Genomic DNA, 13,684 nt, shown 5'->3' with positions numbered 1-13,684 from the left:
ACGCGCTATCTCAGAGTAATACGTTTATATGTTATAACAATATGTTTATATGTTATACCTTTGGGTTTATCGTTCATTATTTCTCTCCTGAAATTTTTTGACCGTCCTCCTCATTGTAAGTTCGCGATCATGAGTACTCACTCCCACATCCGTTGCACTTTTGTTCTTTCCTGTACAAAAAAGTGTGGGGTGGTTCACAAAAATGGCGCCCAACGTGAGGCCCGATACAAAAATGACAGATTTTGCTCATTTCCGATTTTCTGCTGATTATCTCAATTGAGTCTGATATTTAAGCTGGCATACTTTTCGTCAATTTCGACTGTAACATTCGAGTATCAATATCGTAACGTTTCATATCTTTGTACTTTTCTCTTTACCGTTATTCAATCTTCGGTGATACAGTTTCTAAAAAATCACATCTCTTCCGTTTACTGCGCAGCCTTGGTAAATACCGTCCACTAATTGTGAATATCACACCGGGCGTTCTTTATTAGTCCAGTTATGTTCTGTCCTTCACGAGAATATGTGGGTTGTTAGAGACTCGTGAAAATGTTAACTGAAGATCAGACTTTACAGTTTTTACATGTCTACTAAAGTAGTGCGCATTATTTCGAAAAAGACCAACCTCCCAACCAGTTTGGTTATGGTTTTCGCTAACTCAGAAACGAAATATTCAGTTTCTCGCAAGAGACAGCATCTCTTACGGCGGGAATATCCAAATCGGATTGTGTACTGCCCACCGTCAAAAATACTGTTCGAACTGCTGCAAATCTGCTCCCACATGCGCCAATTGCGGTTACAACCACAAATCCACTACGTCAATAGTGTCTAGGTGTCCTCTAATAAAAGTTTTCCCAACAAACCCTGCCTCTCACCACAGTCAGTCCCCCTTACAATGTACCCTCAAGGGTCTATGATGTTATTCAAGAAAAAAGAGTGCAAACATCATAGGAAATGCAAACTACAAAAAAATGGTAAACTAATTTAATAATAATGCCAGTAAAATAATTTACTTATCACCTATTCAACGTTACGCATTACACAGTAATCGTACACAACATTAAAATATGTAAAATGCCCAACGAGCACAGATCCAGACCTATAAGAAATCTGACAATGTGAAACAGTAGTTCTAATGACCCGTTAGAGGTGGACGTTAACGTTATTTTTCAATTTTTTGGAACAGTTACATTCACAATAATTAAAATTGATCTCTGATCCAATATATTGACTACCTTTAGGTTAATAAAATAGTTATTGATAGAAAGTAATGTTAATATCAGCATAAACTCAAAATCCATGAAAAAGATGTCTATAAAAATATATTGGTGAATACATTGCACACGTCAATCTTCTTTACAAAAACTTGATGAGGATAAGACTGGAATACTGCAGACAATCGTCATCTGGTTACGATCGCTGAATTGTGAGTGCTAATGGAATTGCAATACATTCAAAAAGGATGAATTCAGATGACATACTCACCCGATATGAAGTGATAAGTGATGCAAAAATGATTGACATGGTTTAGTCTTTTAGTTAAAAGCGTTTTTATATATAGGTGATATTTAATTACACTCCCAGTATATACGTGAATATTTTTAAACATTTTCTTGCTCGAGCCAAAATATAAAACAGTTATCCTAACGTTTAATCGGTGTTTTGCATTTTTGTGCAATTAAATGTGAAAAATAGCATGTACTGGATTGATTTACACGTAAAATGTGACCTCCAAGGTGTGACAATAATATCTATAATGCTGAAGAACCGATCGAAGTTTTTAATCAACTGAAAAATTTGCAAAGCTGCCATGTCAGTAACATTTTCAGTACGTCTCTGAAGGTATTCTAAATAAAACCAATGATTCCTTAATGCTAATATTTTTTAAGAATAATTTAATATAATTTGTTATAATACAAGAATAGAAGTCAATGTTTAGTACTAAAAATGTCTGAGAACCTGATTTTTTCCTGATTTGAATGTGTAAGTGTTCCTGTACTACGACAAGAAAGTCATTGGAAGGTTTATTTACAAATACAAGAAATATCTCTTAATAGCGAATTTGAGAGTGATTTAAATAATTAATGTGGATTAAAGGAGATGTTAAGTAGACGCCATCACACTTTACTGACCAAAAAACATTGCCACTTAACCGTTCATCGTGGCATTCAAGACTAAATAAGTAAAAGCAAGACTAAAACCCACTGAATTATTTAATATTTGTTCTTTGTCATACGTCATACATCCAGTGTCATTTGTTATACGTCATATGTCACTGTTTTTGTATTTAATATATAGCTTTATCAATTAATTAATAATTATATTGTAATTATAATTAATTCAGTTCAAACTGACATAGATAAGTAAAGTTGTGGTTTGGAGATAACAGGATACGAAACAGAGATGGAAATTAAAAAGGTGGGCATAAGCCGTTAATGTATACCAATGTGTCTGTCAGACGTCACCTGTCAATATTTTTGTGTGCTAAGGAATAATTTTATCAATCAATTAATATTCATTACTGCGTTCACGTCAATTTAAATAAACATCTTCGGGATATGTTATAAACTTTGATCTAATATCTAATTAGGTAACACAAAAAGTAGTCAAAAACGTCTAAACATACTGGATTAAAACTGTATATCGCTTGTAACGGGCCGACAAGTTAAGGGGAGTAAAAGTTTTGATCCAGAAAAAACTAGAGGACAAACAAGTGATGGGGACCAAGAAGGTGGGCGTAGGCAGGTAATAGCGCAAAAAATTTGGTGGTCTGTATGTAATAAAAACTTGCTGCACCCAGCAGAGAAATAAAAAGAGAACCTCACTTGTATGGTAACGCCGAAAACAATAAGAATAAGAAAAATATCTGTTTTTAAAGGAACAACTTAACTTTTAATATAAGTACACATCATTTTCTTAATACTCTCTTTTTGAGCATTTTTTTTTATTACTTATAGTAACTATTCAGTAAGCATATCAATATTAAGTTCCGTCTTACAAACAAACTTATAAATAGCTTAAAATAGTGATTTTCTCGGTAACTTACCACAATATTGAGCATATTTAGTCTAAACTGTTATAAATCATAGCTAAAGAGTGGACAATTAAGAATTTTGGCTCGATTTTTTTTATTCTTCCTATCGCCGACACTAGCAATTGAATAATAACAGTATACAGAGAATATTTGTGTATAAATTAATTCTTGGAAGACAGAGGATACTGGTTGACTATTATACTGCTAGTATATACTCTACAAAGTTGGCACAACGACTTTTATTTGGAAAAATAGTTTCTTTTTTCAAGAAAGAGATAAAAATGATCATTTTACTATTATTTCATAGGAGTTACCTAAAGAAATTACAAAAATTTTCTAAACTAAGACATAAAGAAAATCTTTAGAAATTTTACGTCCATTTAAAAATTTTCCAGCACAGTTATGACTGGATGTAGATGGTGAGTTTCACGAGTCTTAAAACTGGAACGTTTAGGCTGCAGAAATAAATCGTGATCAGAACGTTTGGATCCTTCAGTTCGAGTTGCATTGTTGATGAACAAAAGCTGATAGGAAACCGTTAAACAGAGGTAACTTGTCCCATACGAATTGGGCTATGATAAAAATAAATAGGAATGGAAACAAGGAATGTCGTCCAGTCTTTTACGTAAAACAACTGACGTGATTTCATACAATTTTGAGATAAAAAACAAAAAAAAACAACCCAACAAGGTTTGTATAATTTTGTTTGCAGAGGTCTAACCTCAAAGAAAACAACCAACGAGCGCATAAGCTCAGAAGCAATGATATGGAACCAACGGCATTAAATATAGCATACACAATTTCCAAAGATGTTAAGCAATGCCAGTTTTAATACTTTTAAGCATATTTCTAATATATATTCAAGAATGAGCCCACTTTTTTAGTTTTTTCGTTTAATTCCCTTAAAACTAGCAACTTTCTGTTTAATTTCTAATAGTTCACTGCCTCACGTGGCTTTATTTCTTCTAACTATCGAATTTAACTATTCTGGAGGTGGCGGTGGCGCTTGTGGCGGAGCGTCCATCGGTAGAGGTGGTCTAGAGTTGCTACTGTGCATTACAGGAAGCGGGGCCTGCATGGGAGGCGGGTGCGCGTACATCCCGCTCCTTTGGTACATGTAGCCCTGATTATAATACTGGTACATGTACGAAGGCGGCGGGACGTTTACATTGGGCATAGGTGGTGGGGGCATTTGGTTGTAGTAATACATCTGCACATGCGGTAGTGCCTGTTGTGCTGGCGGCGGCGGTGGTGGAGGAGGAAGGGGTGGGGGTGCGGTGTACATCTGAAAGTTGTTAGTGTTCTCCTTTGTTTGATTAGTTACAAAATTCGTTTGTTGTTGGACATTTTGAATATTGTTATCTACGTTAGGGCTTACCTTATTGTTATTGGAGTATCTGCCGTTTGTTTTAGATTCTTTAATACTGGATTTTGATATTTTGGATGCAGGTCCATCTGGGGAACCTCGATCCTGGAAAAAAATATATTTATAATTCACAAATACTGAAAAAAAACACACTACTCAAGAGCAGAACGCAAAAAAACGGTATTTCGTCATATAAACGTCATTCGGTATTTAAACATTGCATTGCAAATTTGGGGGAATTATTTGGCTCCTAAGGGAATAATAAAGATTGATTCGCTGTGAATATTTAGAAGAAAAATAACAAAAAAGAACAACTTAAAGCGAAAAGGAAGCCCAAATATCACTAATGATATATTTACTTACGTCAATGTTTATGTCTCAATAAATGCTGCAATCGCTAATAAAATAAAAACTAGTGGCAAAAAAAACTAAAAAAATAATTTAAAATGACGTAATTATTACGAAATTGAACGTGTATTCATGGAACAAAAGAAAGAATGAGAAAGGTGCAAAAGAATTAAGAAAGAAAAATATGGGAGAGGAATCAAAAATGAAATAATATAAAAAAAAACAAACCAAATAATATCACTGCGAAATCACAATCAATGTATTTGTGCAAAAAATGACTTCAACAAAAAAAAAAACGAAAATCCTACATTGCAGGAGCAGGTAAAGGAACATAGTAAAAGCCAATAAAAAATTATGAAAGTAATATAAATAATAATATTTGTTAACATTGGCGTAATGTGTGTACGAGTTCATATTTTGGTAAAGTAATTATTACCTGTTTAATATTAAGCATTATACATTAATCGTATCCTCGTATATTATATTAAAATATATGAAATACGCAACAAGGGCAGATCCAGACCTGTACGAAATCTGACTGTGGAGCAGTAGTTCTAATGAACCGTTAGAGGTGGACGTTAACGTTATTTTTCAACATTTTGAAACAGTTTTATTCATCCCATTAATTAAAATTGGTTTATCATCATATTGAGTAAGATCAGGACTATTTAGATGTCTTAGGCATCTCTATTGAACGCCTACAACTATTATAATATTAACATAATTGGAACTTTGATTTCTTGGAAATTTTATTTAACTATTTGAATGCTATAGATTATTAAATTAGTGGATGAGTCACTAAAATAATGGACCAGGAATTTTCATACGAATTGGTCAAATAACAATTAGACACATATCAAGATTCAATATTTTACTTTACGATTTATCAATTTTTCGACAATTCTAAAGTGAGAAATATATTGCTTGGCTTGTTTTTAGAGCGAATCAACTCTCCAGACTCTCATGAATAGCGCGAGAAAATAGCGCAGATCTGAATAATATCGAAAGAAAGATGTGACACGGTCAATATTTGGGATTTTATGGAGCGAACTCACATGGACGAGAACTCTGAGATAGCGCGTAGACTTAGTATTTGCGACAGCCATCAACAAAAAGGCTTCCTTAATTATATTGCTTATTTAAGATGCAACAAAATTCCTCCATCGTCTGACCTGTTAATTTGCCAGACCTTAACCTAATCGAAAATCTTTGGAAGCAGATAAAAGAAGAAATATCTGAAGCAAGTAAAATCTCGAATGCAATAATCAAATAAAAGACCTACCTTGTCTCTCTCCCTTTTCCTAGATGCACTACTTTCGATATTAGGGCAATTATTGAGCTTCTCTTTGGGTATCTTCAGTTTGATGCCTATAGGTGGAGGATTATTGGACAGCTCGGAAATGTTCTCAGTATTGATTATATTCTTAGGTATTTTAATCTTCAGTCCTTGCGGGGGCTCCGACGGAGCTGGCTCCATAATTATTTTATCTTTGGGTATTTTAAGCTTCAGCGGCTCTTTGATGGGTACCGCCGTCACTTCCGGCGCTTTATCTTTATGTCTGTGCTTTTCGCGGTCCTTATCTTTATGCTTCTTCTTCTTTTCTTTGTCCTCGCGGTTCTTGTCTTTGTGCTTGTGCTTGTCCTTGTTCTTCTTTTTACTTTTGTGGGTGGTAGTGGTTTTTGTCAGTCTGAGTTTCGTGTGTGGGTTCTGGAGGTATTACAGTCGGGAGATGAGAAGCCGTCGAGGCTTCTTTTAATAAATTACTTATTACAGTCGGGTCCGATGTTTGTAGACCATTTACCATCGCTTCTGACGTCCTAGAATAAAACAAATAATATTAAAATATTTGATTACATCCAAACCAACAAGAAATATATGGAAAAGCATGCATGGTAAGGTGTTTTAAGTAGAAAAAAATTTAAGTTCAGGAAACTATTCGAAAATATTTAAAAATCCTTAAAAATAAATACAAAAAAATTGTTACATACACGCCTCTAAATATTTATAGGTGCCTCTAAAACCCCTACACATTTTTTTTATTTATTTTGATGATACTCAAAGATAAAATAACAAAAAATTAATGACACCTAAATAATTTTTTTTTTCAGATTCATATTTCATTACGACAAAGTACAAAATTCTCGATTAAACGAAAAAAAATACACAATTAGCCTGACTTATTTTACCAGAATTAAAAAAAAGAGTTAGGAGTTGATCTCGTCAAAATTAAGGAAACGCATAAAATACCACAATATGATTCTAAAAATTATAGGATCCAAATAAAATTGAAAAGATTTTTTGCTTAAAAAAAAGAATAATTGTACGATTTTGGTGAAAAAAACTTTGAACTGCCCCAGAAAAAAAAATTTTAGAGGCAAAAATTTTAAAAATGTTATTTTTATAAGAAAAAGTTATTTAATGAATTAATTGAACATTGCCTAATATGAAAAACATTTTGTTGCCTTTTAAAATAATCACCCAATTAAAAGTACAACGTTTATTACCTATTAATAATTTCGCCGTTACTCTCAACGACCTCTGGTACAATAATGTCCTGCAAAGGACTCTCATCTTCCAATTTCACTTTCAACAAATGAGCAGTATGATCGGGCGTTTGTCGAGTGTCGTCGATTCCTATTGTATTGTCCCTCATAAGATTTTCGAAACCTTCAACTTGATCGATTTTCTTCATCACAGGCCTTAGCTCTGGTTCCGAGCTACTAGATTAGTTCCGCTCTCTTTTTATTCGACCGGAGACACTAGCGGCGAAAGGAAAGCCGGGTTTCCGGAACGACGGTAGGAACAATGTCTTTGTGAGGCGGGGTTTTCTCGGGAGAAAATAAACTAGGTCTTTTTATTACTGCCGGTATAGGAACTTCTTCTTTCACAGTTACCGGTTCAGTTTTTATTTTAAATTCACTATTAACTGGCGGCGCGTACGTACCACTGTTCGTATGCGTTAGTTTCGGCTGCGCACTTGAACTGACTGGAGTAATTATCTTAGGGACGGATTTTGGAACTTCGTTATGCATACCTGCATTGACAGGCTTGGTTGGGAAACTATTGTTTTTATCAGGAGGAGCTGAACTTAAATGTTTTTTGATATTTTCTAGATGAGATTTCTGTTCTTCCGGCCTACTACGCGACACACCCGACGAAGGTACCTTGTGGTCTATTCTAGGTCTACCGTTGGATCAAGTCTTTGTTTTTCTGGAGGATAATTCAACCTTAAGTCGTTATAAGCGTTAACATTATTCACTTCAGCTTGATTGTTTAGTTTGTATTGATGGTCTCGTTGCTTGGGTCTTTGTTATCGGATCGAGCCATATGGGCGTCCTTGGAATATTCCCTCGTAGTATCTCTGGCTAATCCGAAAGGTGAGTCTCTAGCAGCTGCTTCTCTAAGGATGTCTTTAGGTTGGGGGTAAGGCATGGTGTGAGGACGCGAGGGAGGCTTCATCTTCGGGTCCACAGGCTGTCGATCTGGCCTATCCGGCCTGTCGGGTCGATCTTGGCGATCCGGTCGATCAGGTCGGTCTGAACGATCGGTCGGTCTGGACGATCGGTCGATCTGAACGATCCGGTCGATCTGGACGATCCGGTCGATCAGGCCTATGATGACTACTGTGAGATTTCATACTACTACTGCTGCTACTTAGACTGCTATTACTACTATTGCCCATGATTGCCTTTTGATGCTGCTGTTGTCGTTCCCGACGTTCTCTCTCTCTATCTCGTTCTCTTTGGTGTTGTGAACTGCTGCCCATATCATGCGGCCGAGACGATCTATGTTTGTGAGGGTCGTTGTCGGAACCTGAAAGAATCAACATTGAAATTTAAGGCTTTCCCGATAATTTTAAAGATCAATAATGAAAAGTGTGTGCACTTCCTATAGATCAATATGCGTTGTCCAAAAGGATTTTAAGCACACATTGCTTGGTAACATGTGAAAAACAGACGTAGGCCAAATCTGGCTAATAGGAAACCTTACACAACTATATATTCTTACAGTATTATGCGAATTAATGTGAACAGGACATATTTTCCACAAATTTTACTTCTTTTAGGCTGACAAAGGTGAATATATTTTAAATACCTACAGTATGTTTGGTTATCGTTTTTTTCAAATCTGTTAAATTATAGAGTATTTTAGGATAATATTGTTTAATAATATAAAAAGTGTGGTCTGCTGAGCAGTATATTCAGAGACCAAATAATTGTTTTTTAGTTTTTAGATAATTTTAGACAGATAATCGTAAAATGATAGCAAATAGGTGATTAAACTCGGAATATCAGTCTACCTCGCAAAATTAATAACCTTGCCTATGTCTTCCTGTTACCAAGTAAAAGACATTGCTGTTACCAATGAGATTCAAAAACCTTTCCAACATTGATTTTTCTTTAGTTCAGTTTAGATCTCGAAAGTGTTTTGATTGATTCGTGATTTTGTACTGTAATCATTTTGGGCAAAAATTGTAATAGTTATGGGAATAATCTATTCGGCTATTGACTGACATCAGTAGAAGCTGGTACAGAATTCTGAAATGAATATCATGAATAAATGAAAGTTATATGTGCTGGTGATATGGGAAAATGGTAAAAGAAAAAGATGAAAAATGTATCTCAAATGAAATCGGAGATAGCCGGAAGTTATATCTGAAGATAGAACAATTAATTGCGATTAGAGCAGCAAGAAAATCCGACTGATCCACACGGTATTCGTAGAATCTAGAAAATCTTTATAGAAAACGATGGAAGAAACCAGATTACCCAGAATTGTAAAAAAATATCTACGATACGTGGAAGAAAATAAGGAAATTAAAAGTCCCTTGAAAATTCAAGTAGCTAAGATTATTTCAAAAAAACCAGAACCACAAAAGAACAAATAACCAGCAAATCGACGTAGAAAGAACGTGTATCAAACAAATTCAGAATGACTCGTTTTAATGTAGTTTTTTATGTGAAGCAACAAAAGTGACACATTATCGAAACATAGGCGTAGAGTATAATTTTTAAAAGGTGTAACACTCTGAGATAGCGCGTCACTTTCAGTAAATTGATAATTTCTCACAAAAATGGAGTTAATATAAAAAGAAAAATCATGGATGTCTGAATAGTCCATCGATGTATCTCTATACTGATGAGAGGGTTGACAAATGGCAAGATGTTTGTTCTGTTTGGAACAAAAATCGACCACAAAACCCAACGAATATTTGTCAATTAGGGTGAAATGGGTTCAGTGGCCCACCCTATAAAATCGTATTTTAAAGAAAATTTTCATCATTTGTTGTGACAACGAAAACCTACGGCAGCTCATACTGATTAGATAATAAAACGTCCGGTGAAGAAAGTGGCTGCTTTTCTTTTAACGGAACCGTTTCGCTTGTGCCGATAGAAGCGTGATGAACTTACAAAAAACAGAAAATTATTAGTCATAATGAAATATTTCAAGGACTAAACCTTATTATGCCTCAAAGGACCAGGAAAAATACTGGATCTTAAACCGATTGGAAATATATGTGGTTTCATGTATGGTTTCTATAAAAAAAGCTTGTTAATTATATGCCAAAAGCTTTCAAGAAGTTATAATAAGCCAAGAAAGGGCATATTTCTCATTAAAACAATTTAAATTGTATTATTCCTCCTTTGTTTCATATATGACTAATAAATGTTCAAATTTTATAACTTGTGTCCATATCAATTCACACATTACTGCACATCTTCACAATACTGACAGAATACTTAAAAAATACTGTTAAAAAATAAAAAAAAGTGCATAAAATGCATAAAATTGTGACACTTAAAATAAAAATTATAAAGTATGAATGTAATAAAGAAAATTTTGAATTTCAAACCTTGAAGTCGATAAATATTTTTTATCGCCACTTTTCCGACAGCTCTTTGTTTTTTGCCTAAACAAAAGTGTAATTAAATTAAGTCAGACTAACCCGACGATCTGTGGTGGCCGTCTTTCCCGTCTTCTTGCGGAAGTTTTTTCTTCGGATCATCCTGAAACAAAGACAAGAAGCTACAAAAAAAAATGGCACTAGATTTGTCGATATCTAAAAACGTTATTCTTCAGAGAAAGCTTTTAGACATTTTGAATTCGAGAGGACAGTTTTTCGTACTTTTGAAGAAAAATACTCGTTCTTCTTCTTCTTATTACCTCTATTTCTACTACTTCGTATCGATTTTCAAACCGAAAATAAATAGATTGCAGTTGCAAAATCTAGAAAGATCTTCTGGAATGTCTATAAGTTTTTAAAACGTTTAAGCAAGGCACGTGAAGGTAGGAGCAGGGTGAGAGATAAATAGGGGGAGAGAGAGAGAAGGAGTGAGAAAAAGGGATAGAGATTAAAAGGGCCGACGGAGAGGGAGAGGAAGGGAGAAAGTGGGAAAGGAAGGGAGAAAAGGCTTGGAAGCGAGTGATCTAGTGATGTGCAGAGGGGAGTGAGGGAGAGGAAGAGAGATATAGTGAGAGAAAAAGAGGGGAATTATAAAAACTTTTTTTTGTAATTTTTAGATTTGAAATTAATTTTTTTTAATTATCCAAAGTATTAATTGAAATATCAAAACGTTTTCGCTCTTGTCAGACTTTCATCAGTGAGTCTTGAGAATATGTAGACATATAGCTTTAAATAGCTGTTTTACACATTAAAAATTATTTAAAATTATAGAATGATAAAAATGTCGACGATTACAAACATATTTAACTAACAGAGGACATCTTAATGATTTTTAAACCTACATATTTGTAAGTGGTTAATTGCACGTGTTATCAATAATCACTGATGATGATCTGATAATACCAAAAACGTTTTAGTGCTTTTATACTTCCTTCCTAAAAAAAAGTTTTGAAATACATATTAATTACATTATGTTTCAGACATCGCCAATTCACGTTTCACTTCAATATTTTTTATAGTATTTTAACAAATTCTGTGCATTTATAAGAAAAATCGTCGATTAAATATACTTACAAAAGGCGAAGGAATATGATGAGAAGGTATATGATTAACGTTATCAGCTATAGCCATAATCTTCTCCTTGAGCCTGGAAGGACACTTTTCGAATATCACCAAAAATTCTTCTGTTAATTGTTGCAACAATTCCGCCGTCACCGTGGGATCCACGTATGAATACCACTCCTTCTTTTCGTACGACAACGGGATCTCCCAGTTGGACCACTTACAAGCTACCAGGATACAGAAACAAGCAACCACCGTCGGTTTATACTGTATACACATTGTCGTTAAATGTAAACTGTAACAAAACAGAAAAAAGTTTTAGAATATATTTATCACAACGATAATTGTTCAATAATTACTAAAGTCACGCCTATAATTATTTCTAATCATTTAAAAAGAAGATAGTGAAAATATTTATACTGACAAAATTCTGTGTGACTAAAGTTTATTCGGATGATAAAACACCATGTGGTTTTTATGTATTCTCGAACCATGTGGTTAATTTAACGTTACTATAAAATTACAGAAAGTGTATACATACTCAAATAAAAATATACACTCAGATGCAAAAATAACGCAACAGAGAAAATTTTGGTCAAATTCAAAGTATTTCAGTTTTTTTAATTTTAGCCCTATTTTGATGATTTTTTTTAGCACACTGTAAAAATTTATAAATTTTAATTTAGTATAGTGACTTTTTTAATCAAATTTTGTATTTGACTTTATTATATGGGGTTAATCGAAAGGTGGTTTCTTATCCAAACTTTGAAACATCCTGTGGAATAATTCCACTCTGAGATAGCGCGTAAATCTTGTTTTTCGGTTGCAACCATGTCTTCTAAGTATTATGTTTTTTGTTTCATGTAAAAATATGGATTGGTTCATTTTTAGGAGCGAAATGACTTTGCACACACACAATTTACGACTTTTCCTATTATTACCATGATATTTTGTATTAATTTGTAATACGACAAGGAGCTTTGATGACTGATATCGAAGGAATGTCATATCGACATCTCAGAAGCACAGTATTTAAATAATGATTAAAAGCAACGACATGATCTTGGTTTTAATGAACAATTATAACAATAACAAAACATAAAAAAAACAACTTAAATGTACCTTAAACTTAACCTAAGTACGCAAATGACAAAGAAAAACTACTAAAAAATAACTTAATACTTTGTATTGCCTCCCCTAGCCTCTATAACTGCCTGTGCACGTCGGCTCATACTGTCAATGAGGTTGCGAATATCATCTTGCTGGATGTTTTGCCATTCCTCTTCTAGAGCCAAGCGAAGTTCGTTAAGTGAGGCTGGTGCGACTTCGCGACCCCTTCTACCAAGCATGTCCCAAACGGGCTCTATTGGGTTCAGATCTGGCGAAAACGCTTGCCAGTTCATTTTATTAATACCAATTTCCTCTAAATATTGTGTGACACACATTGAAATAGAGCCAGTTCGCGCTTTATCTTGAATTAATAGAAAATCATCGCTGATTATTGAGAAAAGGGTACTACGTCATTCGCTAAAATTTACTCAATATACCGGTGTACAGTCAACGAACCCTCAATAAATACCAATTCAGTGTGCGCCTCTCGGGATATTCCTGCCCATACCATCACCGAACCCCCTCCATGGCTAACGCGGGGATTGAAAGCGCACTCCGCAAATCTCTCTCCAGTTCGACGCCATACTCGTTCTCTCCCATCTGATGAGTGAAGACAGTATCTCGACTCATCCGTAAAAAGAACATTACTCCATTGTCTTAAATTCCAATGTAAACGTTTCCTGGAAAATTGTAGTCTAGCCACTCTGTACCGTGGAAGTATTTTGGGCCCAGTTGCTGGTCTGCAACTTTGCAAACCAAATTCATGTAATCTTCGACGAACTGTAAATACACTTACATTATTGCCTAGAACCTCTTGAAGCTGATCTCTTGTTTGCATTGCTACTCTGAGATAGCGCG

General features: G+C 34.5%; 2 protein-coding genes across 2 annotated transcripts; both read right to left on the bottom strand.

The window, feature by feature from the left end:
• Positions 1-915: 915 nt before the first annotated feature.
• LOC140432242 (uncharacterized) lies at positions 916-8,291 on the bottom strand. Its single transcript, XM_072520064.1, is given in 4 exon segments — positions 916-4,505; positions 6,031-6,414; positions 6,416-6,566; positions 7,254-8,291. Coding segments are annotated over 4 exon segments (1,212 nt in total). The 5' UTR covers positions 7,442-8,291; the 3' UTR covers positions 916-4,016.
• Positions 8,276-12,026, bottom strand: LOC140432241 (uncharacterized). Its single transcript, XM_072520063.1, has 3 exons — positions 11,729-12,026; positions 10,697-10,757; positions 8,276-8,562 (listed from the first exon to the last, which is right to left on the bottom strand). The coding sequence occupies exons 1-3, from the start codon at positions 11,993-11,995 to the stop codon at positions 8,276-8,278; spliced, it is 615 nt and encodes a 204-aa protein (XP_072376164.1). The 5' UTR covers positions 11,996-12,026.
• Positions 12,027-13,684: the final 1,658 nt, after the last annotated feature.

The sequence above is a fragment of the Diabrotica undecimpunctata genome, unplaced genomic scaffold (genome assembly GCF_040954645.1).
Source record: "Diabrotica undecimpunctata isolate CICGRU unplaced genomic scaffold, icDiaUnde3 ctg00003353.1, whole genome shotgun sequence".
In the NCBI taxonomy this organism is placed as follows: Eukaryota; Metazoa; Arthropoda; class Insecta; order Coleoptera; family Chrysomelidae; genus Diabrotica; species Diabrotica undecimpunctata.
This window is presented reverse-complemented; position numbering and strand designations above follow the sequence as displayed.